The 26,538-nt window shown below is 42.9% G+C and overlaps 1 protein-coding gene across 2 annotated transcripts in view; it reads right to left on the bottom strand.

Moving 5' to 3' along the window:
* The window catches only part of Gnptab (N-acetylglucosamine-1-phosphate transferase subunits alpha and beta), a 72,260-nt gene that overhangs the window by 27,934 nt on the left and 17,788 nt on the right, over positions 1-26,538 (bottom strand). For both annotated transcript variants that reach the window (XM_027392564.2, XM_027392565.2), the window contains exons 3-7: positions 20,224-20,343; positions 19,690-19,731; positions 17,748-17,953; positions 12,729-12,793; positions 12,252-12,386 (exon numbers count right to left, since the gene is read on the bottom strand). In XM_027392564.2, coding sequence (XP_027248365.1) covers positions 12,252-12,386; positions 12,729-12,793; positions 17,748-17,953; positions 19,690-19,731; positions 20,224-20,343 — 568 coding nt within the window. The remainder of the gene's footprint in view (positions 1-12,251; positions 12,387-12,728; positions 12,794-17,747; positions 17,954-19,689; positions 19,732-20,223; positions 20,344-26,538) is intronic.

Genomic DNA, 26,538 nt, shown 5'->3' with positions numbered 1-26,538 from the left:
AGACCAATTGAATAGAGTTGAAAACCCTGATATTAACCCACACACCTACGAACACCTGATTTCTGACAAACAAACCAAATACATACGCTGGAACAAAGAGAACATCTTCAACAAATGGTGCTGGCATAACTGGATGCAAACATGTAGAAGACTACAGATAGACCCAAGCCTTTCACCCTGCACAAAACTTAAGTCAAAATGGATCAAAGACCTCAACATAAACCCAGCCACACTGAACCTATTAGAAGATAAAGTGGGAAATACCCTTGAATTAATCGGTACAGGAGACCGCTTCCTGAACATTACACCAGTAGCACAGACACTGAGATCAACAATTAATAAATGGGACCTCCTGAAACTGAGAAGCTTCTGTAAGGCAAAGGACACAGTCAGCAAGACCAAACGACAGTCCACAGACTGGGAAAAGATATTCACCACCCCCACATCTGACAGAGGGCTGATCTCCAAAATATATAAAGAACACAAGAAGCTAGTCTCCAAAACACCAAACAATCCAATTAAAAAATGGGGTACAGAACTAAATAGACAATTCTCAATAGAGGAATCTAAAATGGCTGAAAGACACATAAGAAAGTGTTCAACATCCTTAGCAATCAGGGAAATGCAAACAACTCTACATACCATCTTACTCCTGTCAGAATGGCTAAAATCAAAAATACCAATGACAGTTTATGCTGGAGAGGATTGTGGAGAAAGAGGAACACTCCTCCACTGCTGGTGGGAGTGTCAACTTATACAGCCACTTTGGAAATCAGTATGGCGATTCCTCAAGAAAATGGGAATGAGTCTACCACAAGATCCAGCAATTCCACTCCTAGGCATATACCCAAAAGAAGCACATTCATACAACAAAGACATCTGTTCAACAATGTTCATAGCAGTACTATTTGTAACAGCCAGAACCTGGAAACAACCTAGATGCCCCTCAACCGAAGAATGGATAGAGAAAATGTGGTACATTTACACAATGGAGTACTACTCAGCAGAAAAAAAAAAAATGGAATCTTGAAATTTGCAGGAAAATGGATGGAACTCGAAGAAACCATTCTGAGCGAGGTAACCCAATCACAAAAAGACAAACATGATATGTACTCACTCATATGTGGATTTTAGACATATAGTAAGGGATTACCAGCCTACAGTCCACACTGCCAGAGAAATTAGTAAACAAGGAAGACCCAAAAAGCGACAAACTTTGTCCCCTGGAGAAGGGGAAAGGGTCACCATCCCCTGAGCAAATTGAGAACATGGGAAGAGGGGGGAGGAAGCTACGAGGGTGAGAAGGGAAGAAAAGGAAGGATGCAGAAGTCATGAGAAGCAGAATTTTGAGTCAGGTGTAGATTAGAAGAAAGGACATATGATAGGTAGGATTTTAGTTGGGGGGGTGGTAGAGGAGGAAGGGAGGGAGAAGGGAACTGAGATCATCATGTAATTCAATCTTGTTTGTAATTCAAATATATAAAAATAAAAAACAAAACAAAAACAAAAACAAAAAATATGAAAGAATGAAAAAATAAAAGAATCTAGGATGACATTAAACTCATGGCAATCCTGCCTCAGCTTTCCAAGTGCTGAGATTACAGGTGTGAGCCATCATGCCCAGCTTTTTAACTTTTAGTTTTGAAATGTAAAGATAGTATTATGGGTCAAAAGTTTTAGTCAGATGACTGCGACTGGAACATCTAATAACAGGATGGAGTGGAGAATGGTGTGACCAGAGCACCTTGGGCATTGTTTGACAGCTGTAGCCATTCCTCAATCTCTCAGGAGACTCTAGATGTCCTGAGACATCAGACTCTTATGAAATCCCCCCAACTCTTTAGAGTTAGCTTAAGTGGTTTTTACGGCTCTTTATTTACACACACACACACACACACACATTTGTTATGGTGGAACATCCCAGCACTCAGGAAGCAGAGACAGGCAGAACTCTGTGAGTTCCAGGCCATCCTAGTCTACAGAGTGAGTTCCAGGACAGCCAAGGCTGTGTGGAGAGACCGTCTCAAGAAAAAAGAAAAAGCCAATGGTTTCTGACTTTGTTCTAGACTATGACCAACATGACCACACTGGGGGGGAAGCCTGCAGGGTAGTGCTGCTGGATTAGGTGACTTTGTAATGTAAGTGGCACCTCAGCAGCTTCCTGCCTTACTCCTGGAGCATCCTGGGCATCGATGTCGAGGTGCCTCCAGAGGAATATACCTTTTTGTGGGCAAAGCTTTGGAGCAACCACAAATCTAAGGGCAAACAATGTGAACAGCAGCAAGTTTTACACACTGGCTTCTCCAACCTCTCAGTGCCAACACCACGTCCATCTGTATTTGATTTGGCCTCGAGATCAAGATTTCCTAGGAAAAGAGGTTTTTCAAGCAGAAACTAAGGAAAAGGATGGAAACCACCCCACTGGAGAGAGTACATCCTCTTGCCACGCTGGCCTCTCTGACAAGGCTGCTGTTTTCTTTCTTAGTCTTTAAGACAAAAACACAGATGCTTTCAGTGTTATTCTGGGCTCTGTGTTTGCTATTAGACTGTCTCAACTCCTTTTCTAAGCAGTTCCCCGAGTTTCTAGAGGCCCCCAGGCAGAAGAGAGTAGTGGAATTTCATGTCTGTCTTCCCTCCTTTTCACCAATGCATGCTATTAACTCTTGTGTTCCTGTCCTGGCATGCATCAAGAACTCCAGGGCTCATCACCCATGGCTGTCAATGATGCCTGTGTGCAGTGGGATGGGAAGCAGTTGTCTAGGAATACCCCACCTATTTCCATGACTCTCTGCTCCTTTCTTCCCATTCATGGGTTCCTACAATACCTCTAAGGGCTCCCTAGAGTGAGGAAAATCATTATTCTAGAATAAACAAACAGTAATTTAGTATTACAATTTAATTTTAAACTTAATGAGAAATGTCTGCATCCTAATCTCTTCTATCAAATTGTTTTTACCTTGGAAATTATTTAAGCCTCAGAGACATTTTAAAAGTTTACAGATTTTTAAGACACGTTAGGATAAGTTTAAAATCCATTTAAAGATCTGAGGTTAATGCATCCCTGGCATGTACCAGCATATCTAAACATAATACTTAATTTCTGACTCACAGTGAGTATGTAGTATGTGTCATTAGTAACGGATTTATGCTAGCATTGTTTTTCCTTTTGCTTAGGTACTATCCATCAGGGAAAGCTAAGTGTGCAGACTCTGTGAATAAGGAAGATGCTACATCTTATTACCTATACATCTAATACACCATATTACCCAGGCAGTGGTGGCACACGCCTTTAATCCCAGCACTTGGGAGGCAGAGGCAGGCAGACCTCTGTGAGTTCGAGACCATCATGGTCTACAAGAGCTAGTCCCAGGACAGCCTCCAAAGTCACAGAGAAACCCTGTCTCGAAAACAAAACAAAACAACAACAAAATGCACCATGTTAAAAAACCAACAAAGCCAAATTGTCTTAGCATGTTTACACAGGCAGTTTTCTTCATGTTGGCACTGAGGAATGACTCCATAGCCTCACTTGTGCTAGGGAAGTGCTTTGCCACTATTACATCCTCCAGCCTTTTTACTTTTTCAGATAGGATCTCACTGAGGTGGCCGGACGCGCCTTTAATTTGCAACTCTCTTACCCCAGCCTTCTGAGGCAGATTACACGTCTGTTATATTTTAGCTTGGTAATTATAGCATTTTCACTACAATTTCCACCACTGACTGGGCACATACCGTGCACCAGACACTGCCGTGGGCAAATATTGTGCCAGAGTTAAAGTGTAAATTCTGATCTGCACTGCTCTAAGCCTGTGTCATTCATCCAGGCTTGCACTGCTATGCTGGCCTGTGAGATGCAGGGATAATGACAGCTGGCTCAGCAGACACCTGTACTACAAGTAGAGGCTTGGACAGAGATGCAATAGAGGCAGGCAGTTGGCAGGCTGGCTGGGGTCATCCAGGACCTGCTGGGGCCAGCTGCCTGCTGAGCTGAGCTCCGAGTAAGTGGCATTCTCTTCTCAGCTCTGTTCACTCCAGGAAGCAGCCAGGGATCATCAGCCAGTGGCAGAGCAGGAAAACCACCTGGCTGGGGAGCAAAGCAAGAGCCAGGCTGTCACCAGGCCCTGTGTGAACATCACTGCACAGATTCTAGAGTCCCAAGCCACCACAGAAAAGGCTATGGGTTTCCAATTTGAGGTAAACAAAACACCATCTCTATCTTTTTAACGATTAGTCAGTAAGTATAAAGGGCTGTTGCTGTATGACTAACAAGAGAAGAAACCGGGCTGAGGATGTGTATAGTCTTGCTAGAGTGCTTGACCCTCATTGTGAGGCTCTGGCTTCCAACCCAGCACCATTGTTAGAAGAAAAGATGCTTCAGAGATTCTTAAGACAGCCTGGGGATTCTAATAAAAGAGCCAAAGATTTGCAGCACTATTTAAAATGATGTCTAATTTTATTTCATAATTTGTACGAACATTTATTTGGAAGAAGTACACCAAGAAAATTATTCTTAAGTAAGGTAATCTTCAAATTTTTATTTTATCTATGCCTTTCTTGGAAGGAGGGGGCATGTACACCACAGTGCAGGTGATGTCAGAGGACAACTGGCAGGAGTCTGTCCTCTCCCTCTAACATGTGGGACAACAGGGCTGAATTTAGTCAGAAGATGTGGCAGCAAGCACCTTTGCCCACTAAGCCATCTCGACAGCCCATACTAGCAGTGCCCAGGACTAGCTTCTAAATACAGCATCAAAATCAGAAATTGGCTCTCACGATAAACACACAATAGTTGAAAGAGATAGAAGGCCAGGAACTTTAAAGGTCAGATTTTTCTACCTCTATAAGGGGTAGTGATAAGGAGCATGAAGTATCCTCTGCTGTCCACCAGGTGGCAACCCAACCCTGCAATTCTATGTACTTGAAGTGTCTTGCTGGAAAAGGATGGGTTTGTTTTTTTTTTGGGTTTTTTTTTTTGTTTATTTTTGTTTTTGGTAGCAAATGTCATTTATTGCTGGAGGTTGATTTCTGGTAAGGTTGAGGCGCTGTGGTTTCTGCTGAAGGATGGAGTTCTTAGCTAGAACTCCTGCTCTTTTGGCCACCAGTTCTGCAGAGCTGGGACTCCAATCCACTGAGCTACATTTGCAGCTTCAAAAATTTCTGAAACACCCCTAAATGTGTTTCTACCAGAGAGGAGAATTCTTAGCACTGATGACAAAAACAAAAAACAAAAAAAAAAAACTGATTCTCAAGTATCAACTATGGCAAGAATGTAATTGTTTACAACCACCTCAATAATATGAAATTTGCTTTCATCTTTGATAAATAGTAAACTTACTTGTATACCAAAGAATTATTTGAAAATGAATTCCCTGGGCTGGGAGGATGTCTCAAGTGATAATGGCACCTGCTACCAAGCATGCATGACATCACAAGTTTGACTCCCAGGATCCACATGGTGAACAGAACTGACTCCTGAAAGTTGTCCTGTGACTTCCACACATGTACACTGTGGCACTTACACACACACACACACACTAGATGTAAGTAACAAAAAATTTCTTCATAATTCATTATCAGTAAATGTATATCTATATCCTATACCTACATACCTAAAGTCATATAAAAAGTTCTCAAGTCACAGGGGTTATGGTGGAAAGGTTAAAGAGGTTCTGATTCAGGGTGTTGGTGGTGCACGCCTTTAATCCCAGCACTCGGGAGGCAGAGGCAGGAGGATCTCTGTGAGTTCAAGGCCAGCCTGGTCTCGAGAGCAAGTGTCAGGATAGGCCCCAAAGCTACACGGAGAAACCCTGTCTCGAACCCCCCCCCCCAAAAAAAAATAAGAGGCTCTGATTCAGAGAACAGAGGCCTGGGTTCTGCTAAACCTCCTACAAAGCACAGAGGCAGACAAACCTGCTCCAGGAGAATGGCAAATCCCAAAGAACAGCAGGGCTCTCCTGTAATACAGGTACCCCCAACAAAATTCTAAAGGACTCAAAAACTCAGAAGATAGAAGTTGGTTTTAAATTTAGGTTGATTTGATTTTCATGGCATTAAAAAGACCCTGGGAAAAAAAACAATTTTGCTACAGATAACCAAAACAAACCAGCATCTTTTAGTGATTTGATAGATCAGGGCTGCTAGGTTTAAAATGTCCTGATGGTTGTTCCAGAGCTAAAGTTAGTTCTATAATTGTTGCTTCATCTGCTATTTTAGAAAAAAGCAAAAAGGAAGCTCATGCATTAAAAGCCAAGTCAGTAAGATATTTTCATGGAAGTCATTAAAGGTGTGTTAGTAATAATATTACATGGCCAAGTATCCTTTATCTAAAATTCTTGTGACAAGAAGGGTTTTAGTGTTAAGAGTTGTTTTTTATTGCTTGTTTATTTGTTTTGTTTTGAGACAGAGTCTTACTGTGTAGCTTTGGCTTGGCTATGGAGACCAGGCTGACTTTGAATTTACAACCATCTGCCTGCCTCTGCCTCCTGAGTTTTGGGATTAAAGAAGTGCTCCACTGTGTCACTGTGTCTATTTTGCTTCAGGCCTGGTATGGTTGCACACACATTTAATCTTAGCACTCAGGAAGCAGAGGCAGGTGAATATTAAGTTTGTGGCTTAGGCTGGTCTAGATAGTGAGTTCTAGGTTAGCTAGGGCTACATAGTGAGACCCTGTCTCAAAAAAAAAAAAAAAAAAAAGAAAAGTTCCCAAATATTTACATATACATGAGATGGAATACTTTGAGGGATGAAACACAAGTCTAAACATGAAATTCATGTTTATATATACCTTATATACATAGCCAGAAGATTTTAAGTAAATCTGTACATAAAACAAAGTTTCACAGGGATATATAGTTAATTTTACACTTGTGGTATCATGTGATGCTCAGAAACTTTTGGATTTTGGAGAATTTCAGACTTTCCATTTTCAAATTAGAGATGTTTAGCTGGCAGCATAATATTGGGTGACTTTAAACAGGTCCTGAATAGAACCCTGAGGAGGCAGAATGCAGGTGAGTCACTATGCTGTCACCCCCTTGCCTGTCCCACCCTTCCTAGCTAAGCAATAAGGTCATCTAGCCTTGGGTGAACTTAGTATAGCAGTCTGCAAACTCCCTGGTGTCTCTGAAACACACAGACCCTTCCTATTTCCATGTGTGCACTGGCCATGTTTTTTGTCACTGTAAGTTAAGGGAGCGAGAATTTTTTTTGGCTTGCCATTTGAAGGAAGTGTTCTGTCCATCATCTGTAGTAGGAAAGAATGATGGCAGGAGTGAGAGACTGCCTGTTCACATCACAGCAGACCAGGAGTTAGGGTTGGCCTATAAACCCAAGGCCTGCTGCCAGTGACCCACTTCACCAGCTAGGAACCATCTCCTAAAAGTTCCACAAGCACTCAAAATAGTGTCACCAGCAGGGACTCCCATGTTCAAACACAAGAACCTTTGGGTACACTTCTATCCTCATCCTAACAGGGCAACCCAATTACTCATGCACTCCCCAAATACTTTGTAACTCCTCTGCTTCAAAACACAATTTAAACACTTGAGGGCAGGGCATACATCCCCCACACCTGCACACCCACTCAGCAGCCATCATCACTGAATTAAACTCACTGCAGATATTTCTTTGTGAACTCTGGGACGACTTCCTACCTGTTCTTCACATGTTATAGAATAGAACAGAACCAAAACCCAAACTCAATGGAAAAGCCCTACTAGGAATGAAGGCATCTAAAAACACAAAGGTTTAGAGTGAACTGAAGATAGACAATGAGTAATTTATCCAGAGAGAGATTCTGTATGTGTCACATCTAGAAATTTTACTGATAAGGTAAGGGTGTGTGCGTACATCCACTTAGTGTAACAGCACCAAGCATGGTGAGAACGGATCTTCACAGCACTGACAAGCTTTCGCTCTGTCCCAAGGCCTGCATACAGTTGAGTGCTGATGAGGAATGTACTGTGTATGTTTATCTTATTGATTGTTAAATAAAATACTGTTTGGCCAATGAGACAGCAAGTTAGATGGGACTAGGAGTCAAAGAGGATTCTGGGAAATATAGTACAGAAGTGGTGATCCAGGCAGGAAGTGACATAGCAAGGAGACTCATATTTAAAGAAGGAGAAACAGGAAGTGTCTCTCTTTCCCTTTCGCAGGATGTGAGCCACCGTCAAGGAAGGACGCAAATAAGGCGCCCGATAAGATAAGTCTTATACATAGATTTATGATAATTAAGACTGAGCTAACAGATGAGAAGTCCTAGTCATTGGCCAAGCAGCTTTGAACCTAATGCAAGTTTCTGTGTATTCATTTGGGCCCTAACTCAGGCAGGCGGCTGGCGTAAAGCTCACATGTGGCGGTGGGGCTCAGGCGGCTTTTGGCAGAAAGATTTATCGTAACAGAGTGCCCTTCAAGAGCAGTGTTCAACCCTCCATGTAGGGTACAGAGGTGAAGAGAACAATGTCCCGAGATGCCTGGAACCTGTGACACCTGCTGGACACAGTACAGCCTGTGGCACCTACTGGACACAGTGTGGCCTGTGATATCTGTTGGACAGTGTGGCCTGTGACACCTGCTGGACACACAGTGAAGCCCTGTCTGACTCCTGGACCATGGGCCTCAGCAAAGACCTCCTGGAGGAGCATGACATGGTCGAGCTGCTCAGATCCCGAACATCAGTGTCTTCCCTCTCCTGTGCTGCCCATGCCTCAATTGCAGCACTCAAATTGGACTCTGGTTTCTTCCACCACAGTTCAGTGTGGTTGACACCGTCACTTCTACTGCACTGCACACATCCACCTCTCCTTCTGCCTTCCTTCTCCCCCACAGCTTGCTCAATGGATGCTGAGTATCTCTCAGATGCTTCTGGAACTCCTCCCATCACTGGCATCCCATAGCCAGAGGCCCTTGAACAGGAATACCTTGCAGGACTGAACTGGTTTTCATGCCTCAGGCTTCTTTCTAGCTATCATCTACTACACCTGTCCCTACTCTATGCCTTAGAAATAGACCAGATTGTCTTCCTCTATTCACAGTCTTCCCTGCCTCCAGGATAAGGTCCAGCAATCTTGCCTTACCTATCTCTCCAGCTTTTGTCCCTACACAGACTGTGGCAATCCTGCTCTAGAACTCCCTACTATCTACTCCCAATGCTCCCAAGCCTCCAGCCCTCTGTTCAGACTGTTCTGGCTACACTCCCTGCCCCGCCCTGGAATGCGGCTCTGTGTAGGGCCCAGCAAGCTGCAAAGCCTGTCTTAGCTCCTGATGCATGTGAAGCCCAGGCATTCTTGGACATGTTATATTACTATTTGGAAATGTTCAGTCCCAAGTAAATGCTTTGATTCCCTTGGTTCCGTCTAGCATACTCCCTAGAACACAGGAGTTATTTGATAAAAATAATGTGGATGACTGGAGCCTGTGAAAGGAAACCCCAGTCTCAGAAGAAGCAGAGAGCAGGGCGTAAGGGAAGAGCTGAAGACCTGGGGGCTGGGAAATGGCATCAAGACAGTACAAAGATCTGAGTTCAGATCCCCAGAACTCACGTTCAAGCTGAGCTTGCCTGTAATTCCAGCACTTGGTAGGGGGGAGGGAGGCAGGCAGATTCCCTAGAGTTCATTGGTCAGGCAGCCTGGCCAACTGGTGAGGCTAAAGACCCAATGAGAGACTCTGGCTCAAAAAATCAGGTGGAGAGTGAGCGAGGAAGACACCTGACATTAATTTCTGGCCTCCATGTACACACACACACACACACACACACACACACACACACACACACACCTTTCCCACACACATACCTGTGTACACATACACATATGCACACACATGTACATACACATATTCACACATATGTACACCCCTGTACACAGACATACACGCACACACCTCTATACACCTATACCAGTACACATACACACACACATATACACCCTCCCCCTTCACACCCATGCGCACACATATCCACACCCACTCACATACACACACACACATATGTATACCCCGTACACAGATACACATGTATCTGTACACATACATACATCCACACCCATACACACCAGTACGCACACTCACACACACTCACACATGCAAACCAAACACATTCTCTCTCTCTCTCTCTCTCTCTCTCTCTCTCTCTCTCTCTCTCAGGAACATGCATTACGCCCCCTCAATGCCCACAGATTTGAAGAACTGAACTCAAATGCTTCTACACCTGCTTTTCCTGGCTGTTGGCTTCTCTGGCCACTCTAGTTACCACCACTTTCCACACACCTCCACTCATTCGAGCCAGGTCACCCAAGAGCAGTCTGGAGAGAGGCCCGCCACTATCTGGGATTGTCATCTGTCAGTGGTTGTCTATCACTAGCAGGTACATCAAATGTAGTCAGTATGACGAGCAGCTGCAGCAGAGCAGGATGGGAAATATTCATTCAAAAGCGGAAGATTCTAGAGAAGCAGAATGAATTCCAAATTTCTTTTTAAATTTTGATTAATGTGGACTTACACAAAAGTCACTCTTCCCATAAAAGGGAGATGAGCTGATCGTGGAAGGCACAAATGTGCATGTGTCTGTAATTCTGGGACTAGCAACTAAAAAGTCAAGAAGCCAAATATAAACTGTGGCTGAAACAAAAGCTAATCTATGATTTTAACTGCTCAAATCAGTACTGAAAGTACCTCGGGGAAAGGAGGCACTATGGTATTTTAGAGTAACTGCAGATTAACCACAAATTCAGCCCAAATCTAGTCGAGGGCTGTTCCATGCCATACGAGTACTGCATATTAACTAATTGCGCTTCTAGAGCTCCTACTGTATTTCAAAGTACAATGAAGAAAAGTTCCAAGGAATGGCTGGGCACAGACATGCTGCAGAGATTGGAAGATTACAAGTTTGAGGACAGCCCAATCTACATAGCAAGACCTGTTGCAAACAAAAACGAAAAGGAAGAAAAGAGAAGAAACAAAAAGACAAAGCAAGCTAGCTATGGGGGAGATACGAAACAGAAAAAGCAGAGGTCACCCACATCATCGGTTTCTCATAAACATAAGACAAAGCACTTAAACTGTAAGGCCCAGTGAAAGAGGAAAAAGAAGTGCATTAAAGGGAACTAACACAAGAACAGAGTAAGAACGCCCTTACTCCCTTCCCAGGACCCCCATCTTTTCCATCCCCCACACACTGTTAACTGGCAAAATAAGAGGAAGTGGGAATCAAGCAAGCTTAACCTAGGGCAAAATCTCACAAATTCAAGAAGCAGATCCCTCCGGGCGGTGGTGGCACACGCCTTTAATCCCAGCACTTGGGAGACAGAGGCAGGCGGATCTCTGTGAGTTCGAGGCCAGCCTGGTCTCCAGAGTGAGTGCCAGGATAGGCTCCAAAGCTACACAGAGAAACCCTGTCTCGAAAAACCGAAGAAGAAGAAGAAGAAGAAGAAGAAGAAGAAGAAGAAGAAGAAGAAGAAGAAGAAGAAGAAGAAGAAGAAGAAGAAGAAGAAGAAGAAGAAGAAGAAGAAGAAGATCCCTACAGTTCCAGAGGCAAGGACTCTATTCCCTCTCCTCTAAGAGAGAGATGCCCGAGTTTACCACCTGGAAAAAGTGACAATAGCATGACATAAGGAAGGTCAACTAGAAAACATATGGATTGTGTCCTGGATCTACGTATGTTCAGGAAAAGGCTGGTTGGGGCTGAAGGGTAAGAAATACACACACATCCTAAATATGTCAATGCCTGCATTTGCTCTTAATGAATCAGTTTCATATTATCAAACATTATCAGTGTCTGAAGTGTAATCCCTTTATGAATGAAGCTTTCATAAATATGATCATTAGAGTTCTTACTACTTTTATGACCTTCCCCAACACACACACACACACACACACACACGCACGCACGCACGCACGCACGCACGCACGCACGCACGCACTGTTAAAAATAATGATAAATTATAAAAGCAGTAATTTCAGAGCTGGGTTTGGAGGTGCAAATCTGTCATACTAGCACTTGAGAGGCTGAGGCAGGAGGATTGTTACAATTTCAAAACCAATCTGGCCATAGACTAAAAACTAGTCTCAAAAAAGAGTAAGGAATCAGGACCTGCACAGATTTATCTTTCTGACAGCGGACTGTGACAAGGCAGAGTTTATCTTTGCCTTGTAACTCTTGGCTATACTTTGAACAAAATGCAAATTGGGTCATGAGAGAATGGCCATACTTGGAATGAGGTGAGCCACACCGGTGGCCCTTTTTCTGTTCTTACCAGTTTTATTTTAGAAGAAAGAGTCTCTGGCAGTTTTGTCTTCAGCTGACTTGTCTCCTTGAATGTCGGTGGGAATCCACTCAGGAAGGCCAAGTCTTGCATCAGCACTAAGCCAGGGACTTCTTTGTCTGTTGTCTGAAATAAAAGGAAAAGACTCAGCTCGCCTTCTGTGTCTTGAAGCTGGTGAAAAACGGAGAAGCTGGTGTGTTTCCACTGTGCTCTCTGGGTTTCACAGTAAATATGGCCATATCAGGACACTCACTGTCACCAGGAAGCTACTGTCAGAGAAAAGGCTCTTAAGGAGCAAAGGATGGTGGCACAGGACTGCAATCCCAGCCATTTCCAAGGGGCAGGCAGAAAGATTGCAAGTTCAAGGCCAGATGGGACTACACAGCACGACCTAAGGAAAACACCTTTATTGTTCATCCTTTTATTCTAGCCTAATGGAAAAGTACAATTAGATTTAAAATGGCATACCAAGTAGGCTCTCCAAACTGTCTGTTTGCTGCTTCCCTTAAATAGTCCAGCATGGGCATCTTCAACTATAAGAAACAAGCACACGGTTAACAAATACTTATCTAACTCTCTGGCATAACACTATACAGAGCATGGGAGCATTAAAATAGCATAATACATGGCTTCAAAAACAGCAGAGCCAATAAAATTAGCACATTCAACAAAGAAAACACACCTTAAAGCAGTGTATAACTGATCATTAAATCCTGCATTGCCAAGAGATTTATGCAGGCAGCAGAAACATGGAGTGCTTCGTGGAAATAAACTTAAGCTGGGATGAAAGGAAAAGATAATGGGATGATAGGAAACTCACATATGTAACAGTACACCTGGATGAAATAAACAAACAAACATTGTCTACGTTAAAACCTCTGGGAATGTCATGACTAGCAAGTAGGAGCAGCCAGACAAGAAAGGGAGCGATAAAAGCAAGCAGCTGCCTTACAGCCACTATTGCCTTAAGAGGCAACTTTCTCAGAGTTGGGGGTGGTGAGCACACACTGCAAGAGAAGTATGAAGCAAAGGGGACAAGTGACACTGTAACCATCCTGCAGACATCCAGAATGGAGGAGAACAGGAAACTCTCAGGATGCAGGTGTTGTACAGTATTATTTTAAGCTGTGTTACTTTTGTTTATGTTCTGGAACATTTGTTTAGTGATGCAAAGATGTGTTTGATCAAATAAAAATTCACCTGTGGCCAGGAGGCTGGGTCAGTAACTAGCTGACAGGAAGTGGTGGGGAGGAGCTGGGGGAGAAGGGTTTATAAGGAAAGGCAAGGAGGGCTCCTGGGGACACCATCGAGGAGAGCTACTTGCTATTTAGCCTCTCAGAACTCAGAATTCCACCTCAACCTGGAATCTTGAATTGTTTGGAGGGGCAGAGATTTAGATAAGTTCCCTTTGTAGCTGTCAAAAGAATCAGTGCCTGATTCCCTCAGGCTGTGGCTCTTGCAGCCTAACTGCTGGGCAGGAGTTGCAGTTGCTGAATAGGACAGCCCTGGAGTAGTGCAAGGCAGAAACAATGTAAAAAGAGGACAACATATGGTTCCAATTCAGAACTTCCTCCAGAGGGACAAATGAGGCAGGTCCTACAAATTACAGTCTGGGGAGATGGACAGCAATCCTGGGTGAGAGTGTCAAGCCCATACCAATGGGGCTGAGGCTGTAGCTGTAGCTGTAGCTGAGTAGGACAGCACCTGCTTAGGGTGCACAAGGCCTTGGGAAGGCTGCAGTAAAGGAAGTCTTGAAACAATCTAAAAAAAAAGACAGGAATGGTAGTTCACTCTTACAATCTCAACACTCACGAGGTTGATGCAAGAGGACAGTCATGAGTTCAAGCCTAGCTTGTGCACAGTGAATGCCTGGCCAGCCAGGGCCATACATAGTATCCTGTTTCAAAATACCAGGACCACCAGCAATAACAAGCCTACCCCTATAAGCAGCAGCATGGACATTAGGAGTGACTGTGTCTTCCAAGTGCATTTATTTATCAGGTAACTCTGTCTCCATAGATAGAGGGCGATATGTTGGTAAACTGGAGAATTCTAACAGGTCTGATACGCGATATAACATGCATGTAATCAAAGTCTTTGTGACATTCTCACGCCACATTCATGTTTATGAGAAAAAGAGACTGAATATTCAGTAGGGGAGATTATGACCTAACCCATTCTGACCGAAGGGTGTGAATTACACAGCCAGCGCCAACCCGAAGAGAGCTTGAGAGGTTTGCCACAGCCCTTGGCTCCATCATGAACTCCACACTACAGTTTTAAAAGAAACAGGAAGCATGTTTATGAAATGTGTGAAACATGTAGACAAAGCTGACGGTGATGTGGTATCCTAGTTAACAGGCTAAGGATTTTCCAAGCTTTTGGCCACTTAGAGCAATGCATCAGATGCAGCAAAATACCATCTTCTACAAACAGGTAAAATCTGTATCTAGGCACTACAAGCCAATTCTACAACCATCACAAGAGAACCAAGAAACCAAGGTGGGCTGGCCTCCAAAATGGGCAAAATCCAAATACTTCTCCCTTTCCACACGCTTCTGCTCTGAGCCACATTCAGTCTTGCCTGGATTGTAGCTCACTCTCACTACACACACAAACGAGTCAGACAGTCTGTCACTCCAATGATTTTCCCCACCGCACTATGGGTTAAAGATTCTGGGTTCAATGTGGCTGCCATGACCTCCTCCCTCCCAATTCTCTAGTCTATCTTTGCCTACTTTCTCTCACTCACTCTGGCCTCCTACCCCTGAGGCAGGCCTTTGCACTAGCAGTCCTAACTCCCCGATAGCTCTTTCTTCACTCATGCTGCTGGTACCCTGGTCTTCTTCACATCACATTAAGAAAATCCCCACCACTCAATTTAGAATGTTCATCCCATTCCTGACTGCCATTTCCTTTTCCATACCTCCATTCAATTTTCTTCTATAGCATTCTTTTCTACAAAGTATATGATTTATTTATTTGTTAATTATTTGCCAGTTCAGGGCACAGGGTATAGCCACCTATTCATTTTCTGTTCCTCTATCACTGAGGGCAGTACATGGCATGCCGTTAAGTAGATAGGCCTGCTTTCCCTGTAGAGCGAGCCATGGGAAATACAAAGGTCATGTCCAGCTGACACATTTTAATTTATTTTTTTTAATGCTGAGGATCATATACAGGGTGCATGTTAGACAAGGACTCTACCCCCAAGCTATATCCATAGCCCAGTGGACATACTGTAAAAATGTCCTAGGAACAACAACCTAGAACAAAGAGCTCAAGAATGAAAGGACACTCATGGGGAAGAGATTCCACGCCTGCTCTGTACCCACTGGAAACACATTACACCGGTGTATAAAACTACAACAAAGCCATTTGCAGTTTTCTCTAAAGGCCAGTTTAGTTGGGCCATAATGTGAACTGCCCTACAAAGGTATCGTTTCTTGTAAATCAAAGGGTGTAAGTGTGACTGGAAAAGCCACTTTGCTTTGGAGTCCTGGGACCAAGCGGCAGGGCTGGGCTGGGTGACAGCTAACCACACCTCTCATCCGAAGGGAAGAGACTTGTATTTAGAAAGCTCACAATTTCCTTCGACCTAAAAATAATGTCAATATCAGGAACAGCATGTGGCATTTTTCATAAATATGAACTGGCAAGTGGCAGTTTTGTCTCATTAAGTTACACAGGACATCATAAATTCCTATGCAACTGAAAATAAATTATGAATTATATTACAAATCCCATGGAGCTGGGAAAGCAAAGCCAAAAGCACACTGAATGCTCTGTCCTCCCATGGAAGAGATGGGTGGGGAAGAAGAGGGGTGGCATTAGCCATGGCCCACCAACTACACACTGGCCACTGGCAGTTGAAATATGATGAAAGATAGACAGGGAAGAAAACTAAGGGCACAGCCGAGCAACTTGCAATACCAGGAACAGGAAGGAGCTTACACCCATATGGAAAGCAAATATGAATTACTGAAGTACAGTCTTCTAAGAGGCAGTGAACCAATGAGATCAGGATTTTCAGATTTGCCAGTTCGTGCTAGGTAGAGGACTTTACAGACAGAGTAGCGTGGAGTCTGTTATAGGAGTCTGTGAACCGAATGAATGAGGGAGGAACCTAAGAACTGTTGGCAAAATAAAAGCAAGTGATAGGATGAGGTTAGTTACTAGTTTATGAGGTAAGAAATATGGAAGAGGGCAAAGATGCTGCCAAAAAGTGGGAGGTAGGACGTGGACAAAAGGCACCCTGTATTATGGAAGGAGCTTGACAGCTTTCATAGTAACCAAGTAAAATTCACAGCTTCTCCAGGTAGAGATGCCCAATGCACAAGATGACTGAGAAGATAGACCCAAGCTGGGACACACGCATGGCCCCAGCACAGGGACAAAGCAACTTCATGTCAGGACTAATTCCACAAGCTACTGAGCCACCCATTGTCCTCCAAACAGCAGTTGGGGATGCCTCACAATTCTGGAGGTCACAAGGGTAAGAGCAGAGTCCAGTACAGTTGGTTCTTAGGGGACTCACTTCAAGTGTAGTCAGAGTCATCTTGTCAACTTCCGGGGGGGGGGGGAGAGTTGGGAGTCTGGGGTATTATAAAAGGATGCTAACTCTCCTCATGAAGGCCTAGCCTTCACACCTTGATCATCTCCTTGGGAGTTTGCATTTCACTGTGTGAAGTAGAAGGAATACAAGCCATTTCTGAATGCTCTGGTATGTCCTGTCCAAACTACAGAACATAATCTCATTGAGTTATATGGTAAAAAAAAAAAACAACAACAACAACAAACAGCCTGACTTTGAGCAGGAGAAGGAGGTACTTTTGTGTGCCAGGCTGAAGGTCCTCTAGAGTATTCAGAACATGGGCTATGATGTGTCCGCGTGGAGGAATTGCTTTGCAGCCCTTTCCCGAGATGAGATGGTTTACAATGAAATACAATAATGGCTCTTGGGCTTTTCTCAGGACATTTTTTAGTTTATAGGGCAGTTCTTAAAAAAAAAAAAATCACTTGTTGCATTCAGAATTCTGTTATTCTGAATATTAGTGACATCATGGTTTAAATATACACACAGGCAGCTGGGCATGGTAGCACACCTTTGATTTCATCACTCAGGAGGCAGAAGCAGGCAGATCTCTGTGAGTTTGAGGCCAGCCTGGTCTACAGAGTGAGCTCCAGGACAGCCAGGGCTATATAATAGAGACCCTGTTCCCACAATGAAACCTCCAACAATAATAAAATACATGCAGGGGCTGGAGAGATGACTCAGCATTCACGAGCATTTGCTCTACCAGAGGACCAGGGTTCAATTCCTAGGACCCACATGGCAGCTCACAACTCTCTATAGCACCAGTTTCCAGGGATCCAACATGTTCTTCTGGTCTCCAGACATGAGGAATACAGGCATACATGTATAGAAAACACTCATATATTTAAAATAATAAAATAAAATTAAAAAAACATAGGAAAAAATCTTACCATCCTTAGTGCTGTCAAAAACAACAACTGACACATTTGTAGAAGGATTTTTTGGTTTTGCAACATTGAACATGTCACTGGCAGCATGAAAAGACGGATAAAGAGACGGCAGGTCTTTCAGGGTGCTGTTGGCTGGCAAGGGTGGGTCCAGAACAAGCATGGGCACTTTAATGCAGTGTGTCAGCAGACATTCCAGCTGCTTCTCACTGCAGAGACAAACAACATTAGGAAAGCTGTGGCCATTGCTAAAGGGGAGGGGAGTTAAAAACCCTGTAACATATAAAATTGTTGTAGCATAATCAGTAGTTAATCTCAAGAATATTAACATTTTTGTTAATGACTATGGAATAAAAATAACAAGACACATTTTAAAGATACAGTTTTCAAACTTCTATTAATTATAAGAGTACCAGTCAAGTGTGATATCTCTTGAACGAGGGAAGAGGATCAATTATGAATTCTAGCCCATGAAAACATGCTGCGGGGTGTGGATTAAGTAAATTTGCTACCAAAATTTGCTAATTTAAAAATTCATAAGAAATTAAGCACTTCAGTACTATATATATATATATATATATATATATATATATATATATATATTTGTAAGTCCAATGAAGCACCTTGTTAGCATATTTGGAAAGAAATTTGATCTAACGGTATCATGTTACTGAATACAATTTACCCACCCCAATTAGAACAATATGAACTACATTGGACATTACAGATATAGAAACAGCAGGTGTAGCATGGTTCTAATGTGAACATGTAGGAGACTTTCTATCTGAATAAAAGAAATCCCTTTAAAAGTTACCAGAATAAAAAATAGACACATAACACTGTTAGAAAGCCCACAAGGGGGGAACCACAACTAGTACAATGATGTGTAAGTAAAACTTTGCAACCATCTTAGTTGATAATCAAAGAAATCAAAAGAAAGCAACAGTTACCCTGTTTGCTCAGTTAGCACCCCTTAAAAATGGTGACTTAGTGTTGATCAAAGCACTGCAGTCTGTCCCTCTCAAACATATCTGGCCTCATAATTCTTTAGGGACACACAATGTGGTACTATATACACACTATATACTTATAACATATAAATACACTTATAATATGCCTGCCCAATATACTGAGAGGTATGAGGCATGAAAATAATGCATCGCTATAGGAATTAAAAAGCAGGACATCTTAGGCCATAAACTATGACAGTTGTGAGTCGAGTGTAGCTGTACACTCCTATGATCCCAGCACTTGAGGAATAGGCAGGAGATCAAGGTTATTCTCAGCTATGCGGTGAGTGTGAAGGCTAGCCTGGGCTATATGAGAGCGTTTTTCAAAAAAAATAAAATAAAAAAATAAAAACAATCTCCACAAACAACCCCTTTAAATCTAAGTGGGAAAGAGGCAGTTACAAAGCTTCTGTTCATCAATGGGAGTTGTTTTAAGGGCTCATTAGAGCTAAGCATGACTGAAACCACTATACCTAGCAAGACAGATGTATCTGGTTCTTGTCATTGGGCTAAATCTCCTTCCTGGTCCTTAAGTATATATAACCTGACAGCTTCCAAAGATAAGGAGAGATTATAATTGGACAAATAAATGATGGGCATAAATTTTATAGTCAAAACACAGGGTATAATTAGTTAGCAGAGGCCAAGAGAACAATGCATCAAGACAGATAAATGAGTACTCTAAGGTTGCCAAAAACAAGCAGGATCTGATTGGCTAGAACAGAAACACCTGAGCGCTCAGTCAGTCATTCGATTTAGCACTGCAAATTCTCTCTGGTGGATGCACTTAATTGGGGTGTCAAAAATAGCAGGGGTGGGGCTAAATACCAGCAGTAGCTTAAATATGAAACAAACAGTATGTGCCCACAATGCTGACCTTGATACTTCAGTTCAGCCCTTCAAGCTTAATCCTGAGAAGAAATCAAACCACTTACCTCTTCTTTGTTGGTTCTGTTGTGTTCTTTCCAAGGATTTCCCTAATAAAAAGCAAACACAGCTTGTTACATATACATCAGCTAGTAATTGCCCCAAATGGGAACAAGGGAGAGTTTACAATGTTGCCTTTCCAACTATGTTGCCAATGGGAAGTGTTACAATGCTTATCCATTGAAAATGTAAGCAAATCATGTACCAATGAAATGCTATCAGTGACCCTTAATCTCCAACTGTAACCAACAAAATACCATCTTGTTGTTTTCCTTACAAAACATGGCATGCAGCTGCCAGTCATTTTAAGCAGTCTTATACCCCACAACAAAGAGAAGCCATTGCAGTATGTGGTGCAAATATCCTGCAACTGGAGTGCACTGGTGGCATTTATAAGGAAGTAAGTGGGGGAATTCTTAGCAAATCTTCCAGATGAGAGAGGGGCAACAGTGAGGCAGCTCTGAGTGAGCACTTTGCCCATTTCTGACTTATACCTACGTGAGCTCACAACCATACCTGGACTTCTTTTTAAATTGATTTACCTCATAGCTTTCTGCTCTTCCTCCATTTGCTCTCGGACCTGCTGTAGTTCCTTCAGCAGTTCAAGGTCTGTGCCATTTACCCAGGTGTAAACCACATCGATTGGCATGGGCAGACAAAGCCTAGGGCAAACCACAAGGTCTCCAGCTTAATCGTAGGTTTTCCAGGGGGAAAATATTATAACAGAACTTCTATTTAAGAATTTAGACTTAAGCCAAGTGGTAGTGGCATTTGGGAGGCAGAGGCAGGTGGATCTTTGAGTTCAAGGCCAGTCTGGTTTACTGAGCAAAGTTCCAGGATAGCCATGGCCAGCCACACAGAGAAACCCAGGCTAGAAAACAAACAAACAAACAAATCCAAACAAACAAACAACAATGATGAGTTTAAATTTAGACATTATCAGAGAAAATCAATGAAAATGCCATAGAATTATGGCATGCACATTCAACAGAACAGTGTGTTTTCCTGGGGCCACTGTCGGGGAAGTGGTGTCTATCAAATACTATCTCTATGAACTGCATTATGTTAGAAACTTCGTGAAATTCCTATTATTTGATCCTCACAAACACCCTGTAAAGAGGTTGATATCTTTCTTTTTTAAAAATTACTCGAGGGACTGTCTAGGTGGCTCAGTGAATTCAAAATGCTTGCTGCACAAACCTAAGACCCAAGTTTGATCCCTGGGAGGTAGAGAAACTAACTCCTTGAGTTATCCCCTGACCTTCACACATGCTCCATGGCATGCCACCCCTACCATCATACACACACACAACAACAACAATAGTAATAATAAATGAAAGATTAATGGAGGAGAATCAAGAGATAGAGGCCTTAGAGTTCCAGTGGAGCATAGAGTGCCTGATCATTGGGCACGGGGTTTCTGTCTGGGTGATGAAAGTTCTAGATGGTGATGACAGTTACTCGACATCGTGAATGCATTTGGTGCTACTCTCAACCATACACTTTAAAAATGGTTAATATACTAATTTCTGTGCTATGGTACATTTTGCTACAAGAAAATGTCAAGCAGTGAGAATAAAGATTATCCAGGAGTAGAGAGCGTAGTCTTAGGATTCCATTTAGATTAGATAATGTATCACTCTCATATTCCACAAATGGGGGATCAGAAGAATCAAGTGTGGCCCAATCTAGAGCAGTAACCAGAAGCTTAAAGAGCAAAGCACAGTGAGTGATGTTGTCAGAGTCCAGAGGAAGACCTGGCCCTAGCACCGCCTCTGCCTTCTGTCTCAGGACTCAAGTCCAGTACTCATCTTTCCTTTGGTCCACAGCCCTTGACATCTTTCTAACATAGTAAATGACTAACCTGCTGCCTCTCCTATGAGTTACAATGTCCTGCCTATGAAGGAATCCTCCAAGAAGCCAGGAGGCCTCTTCAATGTGCTTCCCAAAGCATCTGAGGTAATGTAGCACTTGGCGCAGAGGAGCCCGTCTGGGAGAAAAGCCGACGGTGTAAATGAGGCATGAAGACGTGCTGTGTTTTTCCCCAACCTGGTCTTGTGTTTTAATCATCCTCAAAAGAAGTCGAGCCCAGCCTTGCCTTAGTGTTTCTGTTCAGGTTTTAGCCTACCAAAAGAATGTTCTATATATCTTACTTTCACTGCATCTCATGTCTCTCTGTATGGAGGCTGCCTAGCTTCTTGCCCTGGGCATTCCCTGTTCTCTCCTTTTCTTGAACCTAGATTTCTCTTCCTTTTTATTCTCTCTGCATGCCAGTTGTGCCTATCCTTTCTCCTCCCTCGCTTTTGGTCATTTAGCTCCTTATTAGACCGATCAGGTGCTTTAGGCAGGCAAGGTGAAACAACACATCTTTATGTAATTAGCAAATGTAGCACAAACAAAATTAATATTTTGCAGCATAAACAAATGTAACACATCTTTGCCTAGTTAAAATCTCTGTGTTACCTTGGCTGTTCTGGAACTCACTCTGTAGACCCGGCCTTGAACTCACAGAGATCCACCTGCCTCTGCCTTCTGAGTGCTGGGACTAAAGGTGTGCACCACCACTGCCCACTTTGAAGGGATTCTTAGTACACTGTGCTATCAACAACTGTTTACTTAGGCATGTGTATCTTTCATGAGATAGATGGCACCTGGGGCAGAAGCAGAACTATGAATCTTGTGCTCTGCTTCATTAGTCATTTATTTTCTCTCCTCCATTTCCAGGCTCTCTCCCCACTACAACAATATTCAAAAGCTTCCCCTCTATGTTTTCCCTGCACATGTCTTTCAATGGTTCTCAAACAGTAGCTGGCAGCTACATGGAAGACTTTTAAATGGAGTTTCTAAATGCACGGATCTGAAGTGGAACCTCAGAAGGCTCTTTGCTAAGATGTTCTCAGCTAATGCCGACACCGCCAATCTGGAGGCTACACTTTGAGAATGGCTGGCTTCAACAGCTGTACTTCATCTTCCCCCATTGTAATTTTTTAAAAGTGGCTGGAGAGAAAGATGCTATGTGGCAGAGTTCAAGTGGAGGGGTTTTTTTTATTAGGGAAAGGGACCATAAAAAGGGGTAAGGGGAGGGGGTAGACAGGCCTCCAGGACAGGAGCAGTGGGAAAGAGGAAAGAGAGGCAGAGAAAGAGAAAGGAAGGAAGGAAGGAAGGGAGGAAGGAAGGAAGGAAGGAAGGAAGGAAGAAGCTGGGTGGTTTTTGTGGCATGGGAGGTAGGATGGGCCATTTTAAAAGGCAATGTAGTGAATGTGCACAGTTGGTGCTTAGTGGCTGCAGCTGAGGGCATACCCTATCAGAATCCCAAGGACAGACCAACAGATGCCTCCCACTACATTGCCAGTCCTACACATAAGATTAATGAATATTAATTAACGAATTAATGTTCACCACTATTTGCCTAGGTCCAAAATAGTGCCTTGTATGAGTGGGTTAATATATACCAGTTAGATAAATAATTTGACTAAAATTATTATTATTATTATTATTATTATTATTATTATTTATTATGTGTATGGCTGTTTTGCCTGCATGTATGTCTATGTACCCTCTATGTGCCTGATGCCAGCAGAGGTCAGAAAAGGGTGTTGGATCCCGTGAAATTGAAGTTATAGACAATTGTGTGCTGGCATTTGGGTGCTGGAAATCAACCCCCAGTCTTCCGGAAGAGCAATCGGTGCTCTTAACCACTGAGCCACCTCTCCAGCCCCAATAACTACAATGTCTTCAAATGTCTTCAGCATATATGTGTGTTTTCCATTAAGATTGGACTCAGTATACCCACATCCAAATTATTCAAAGTCACTCTAACTCCCAACCTCCCAGATGGTCTTTATTCAGACTAAAATTCTTTGGGGTGTGTGTGTGTGTGTGTGTGTGTGTGTGTGTGTGTGTTTTGCATGGATGCTTGTTTCTCTGTGGCAGTGAGGGTATGTATGGAGGACAGGAGTCAATTTTCACTGACTCACAGAGTTTAAGACAGGATCTGTCTTTCTGTGACTGTGTACTCCAGGCTAGCTGGGCCATGATCTGATTCTCCTATCTCTGTCTCCCATTTCCATTTAGAGGTGTACTGGGATTACAGAATCAATACTATATATGATTCTTACATGGATACCGAGCAGCTAAACTCATATCATCAAGCTTGTGTGACAAGCATTTATACCCTAACAATGTAAAATAATAATAATAAGAAGAAACCTGCTTGATTCAATATTTTCCAAAGAAAAGGTGGGAAAGGATGGAAGACTGGATGCATATTCTGAAATTTTCATTCTTGGTGGGTTTTAATAAGATCAGGGGATCTAGGCAAATATTCAGCTGAGGAAAACAACTTAAGTTCCTAAGTGACTTACACATTGGCTCCTCAAATGAGCCTGCTATCACATGCCCAGCTTAACTCATGGGTTAAATTAAATGACCTGAAAGAGATCACAGGACCAGTTCATGCTCATGAGTCAGCTGTCTTTCTGTCAGGCATGGTAGTAATGAGTCTGAGCCCTTGGTTCTAACCACTCCACCACACTCTTGGTTTCCAGATGAGAAGGAAGCCTGGACTCAGAACAGAAGTGATGGTGAGGAAAATGTGATACAATTTTTATTTAAACCACTATTTAAAGTAACTTTTAAAATCATTGAGCAGAACCTTACTGGTGGGGGAGGGGGAGGACGACAGAACAAAAACCACAGAACTAAAATAGGATTTACACACAATGTAACACCCATGTTTTACCATGATGAAACAGAGTCCTCGAGTAAACGGCTGCCTGGAAATAGGTAGCAGCAGATGATCTACATATGTGCTTGTTACTAACAGAGAACCTGGGATTGGCTTTTCATTCAGAGCACACTAGTAAAAACTGTACAGAAACTATCAGAATGATGGAAGCTTTCAATAAATATTACATTACTTAGTGCAACCTAAAAATAGTAGGAACATCAGTCACAAAGATTTTAGGCTGCAGTCCCGGCACTTGGGAGGCTGAGGCAGGATTCTGAATGCAAGGCCAGACTGAGCTACATAGTGAGACCTGTTTTAAAAATAAACAAAAACAAATTAGAGAGCTGGGTGTGGTGGTGCATATCTTTAATCCAATCACTCAAGAGGTAGAGGCAGGCAGATCTCTTTGTGTTTGAGGCTAGCCTGGTCTACATAGCAAGTTCCAGGCCAGCCAGGACTATATGTGCTCATCCCCGTCTCCCCATCGCTGGGATTCACAGGTGTGCGACTGGCTACTTGACCTAGGTGCTGGGGTCGTTCTGGGTTCTTGTACTTATTTATTGCACTTTCCCAGCAGACCCATCTCTGAAGCCCAGTAACTATTTTCTAGGCAACAACAACAAAATAGAGAGAAGCATTATTGTAATTTCTGAAAATCTCTGCTAGGCTCATCTTACAGCTTCTGTTTTCAATCTGAAAGGTTTTTGGAGAAACTTTCATTCACATAGACATAGTGGGGGGGGGGGCTCTTTTAATAGCTTTTTCAGACAATAGTTTATATTCTTCTCTGACACTACAAAACAAAATCAGTCATAGCCACTTCAGGATTAGCTTCAGTAGGATCTGAAAACACAGGAACTTCTAGGGCTTGTACATTATACTTGCACTTTGAACAGCTCAATTATTAAAGCAAGATTCTGTAACATTGCACATGGAAAACAACAGCTTAAACAGCCTCGAGAATCTGTCAAATGCTGGTGCATTCTATTAATCCTCTTATGTAACAATGGCACTTGGGAGACTAGGCCAAACCTAATCACAAATGCACGTGAAGCACTGTCAGCACACCGGAAGCAAGGTCTATACACCTGAAAAGTCAAATATTAGAATTACAAACAAATACTGTTACTTGCTTTCCTTGAAATGACAAGACCACCTTGTTCACTGACATAAATACATACATACATATGTAAATAAATAAGTCTGAGGAATTACAACTGTTGTTTGTCCTATCAAGTTACAAGAGTTGCCATGAAAAAGATGCTCCTTGATGGCCTTGCCCCTTGCTTGTCACTACAAAGAGTGAACTTGCCAGGTGGATGCAGGAGAGCTCACCTTGGTGGTGGGGACAAGGGAGAGCTGGCAGGCTGACCAACCCTGCAACTACCCAGGCCCAGAACCAAGGTTATGAGTTGGCCTACTCCAAGATCAATCCCATCTGCGATCTGCTGGAACACTTGAAGGGATGGGTCCTGCAGACCCAAAGCTGCAGGATCTCCACCACACAGGGCAACAGCAGGATAATCAAGAGGAGTCCCCCAGTAAGGGCCCAGGATTGCTAGTGTAACAGAAACCAGAGGCTTCAAACCAGACCAAAGACTTTCCAATGACTTTCTGCAATGAACACTTGCAAGTAAAGATGTATGGATAAAGGGCCTACAGTGTAACTCACTGTGTCACACTACAGCTGCCATGACAAGACTGATTTTTTTCCTTCTTTCTCTTAAACTTTATTTTTATTTTACTGGGGGGTGCAAGGGCTGAGGGTGGATACGAAAGAACGGGGAAGTGAGTGGGACGGAGATGCCAGATGTGAAAGAAAGAATAAAGAGGAGGGGAAAAGATGGCTAGTTGAACTTGTGACTCAATGCCCAACAACTTTTACTTAAGCAATCACCATGTTGCTCATATGAGCATCATTTAGAACAGTGGTTCTCAACCTTCCTAATGCTTTCACCCTTTAGTACAGTCCCTCCTGCTGTGGTGACCCCAGCACTAAAACTACTTTCATTGCTACTTCATAACTGTAATGTTGCTAGTGTCATGAATTGTAATGTAAATATCTGATAGGCAGGCTATCTGATGTGACCCCCCAAAGGGTTGAGAAACACTGATCTAGGGTATTAAA

The sequence above is a fragment of the Cricetulus griseus genome (assembly GCF_003668045.3).
Source record: "Cricetulus griseus strain 17A/GY chromosome 1 unlocalized genomic scaffold, alternate assembly CriGri-PICRH-1.0 chr1_0, whole genome shotgun sequence".
Lineage (NCBI taxonomy): Eukaryota > Metazoa > Chordata > Mammalia > Rodentia > Cricetidae > Cricetulus > Cricetulus griseus.
The sequence above is the reverse complement of the archived record's forward strand: the minus strand, read 5'-3'. Positions and strand labels throughout refer to the sequence as shown.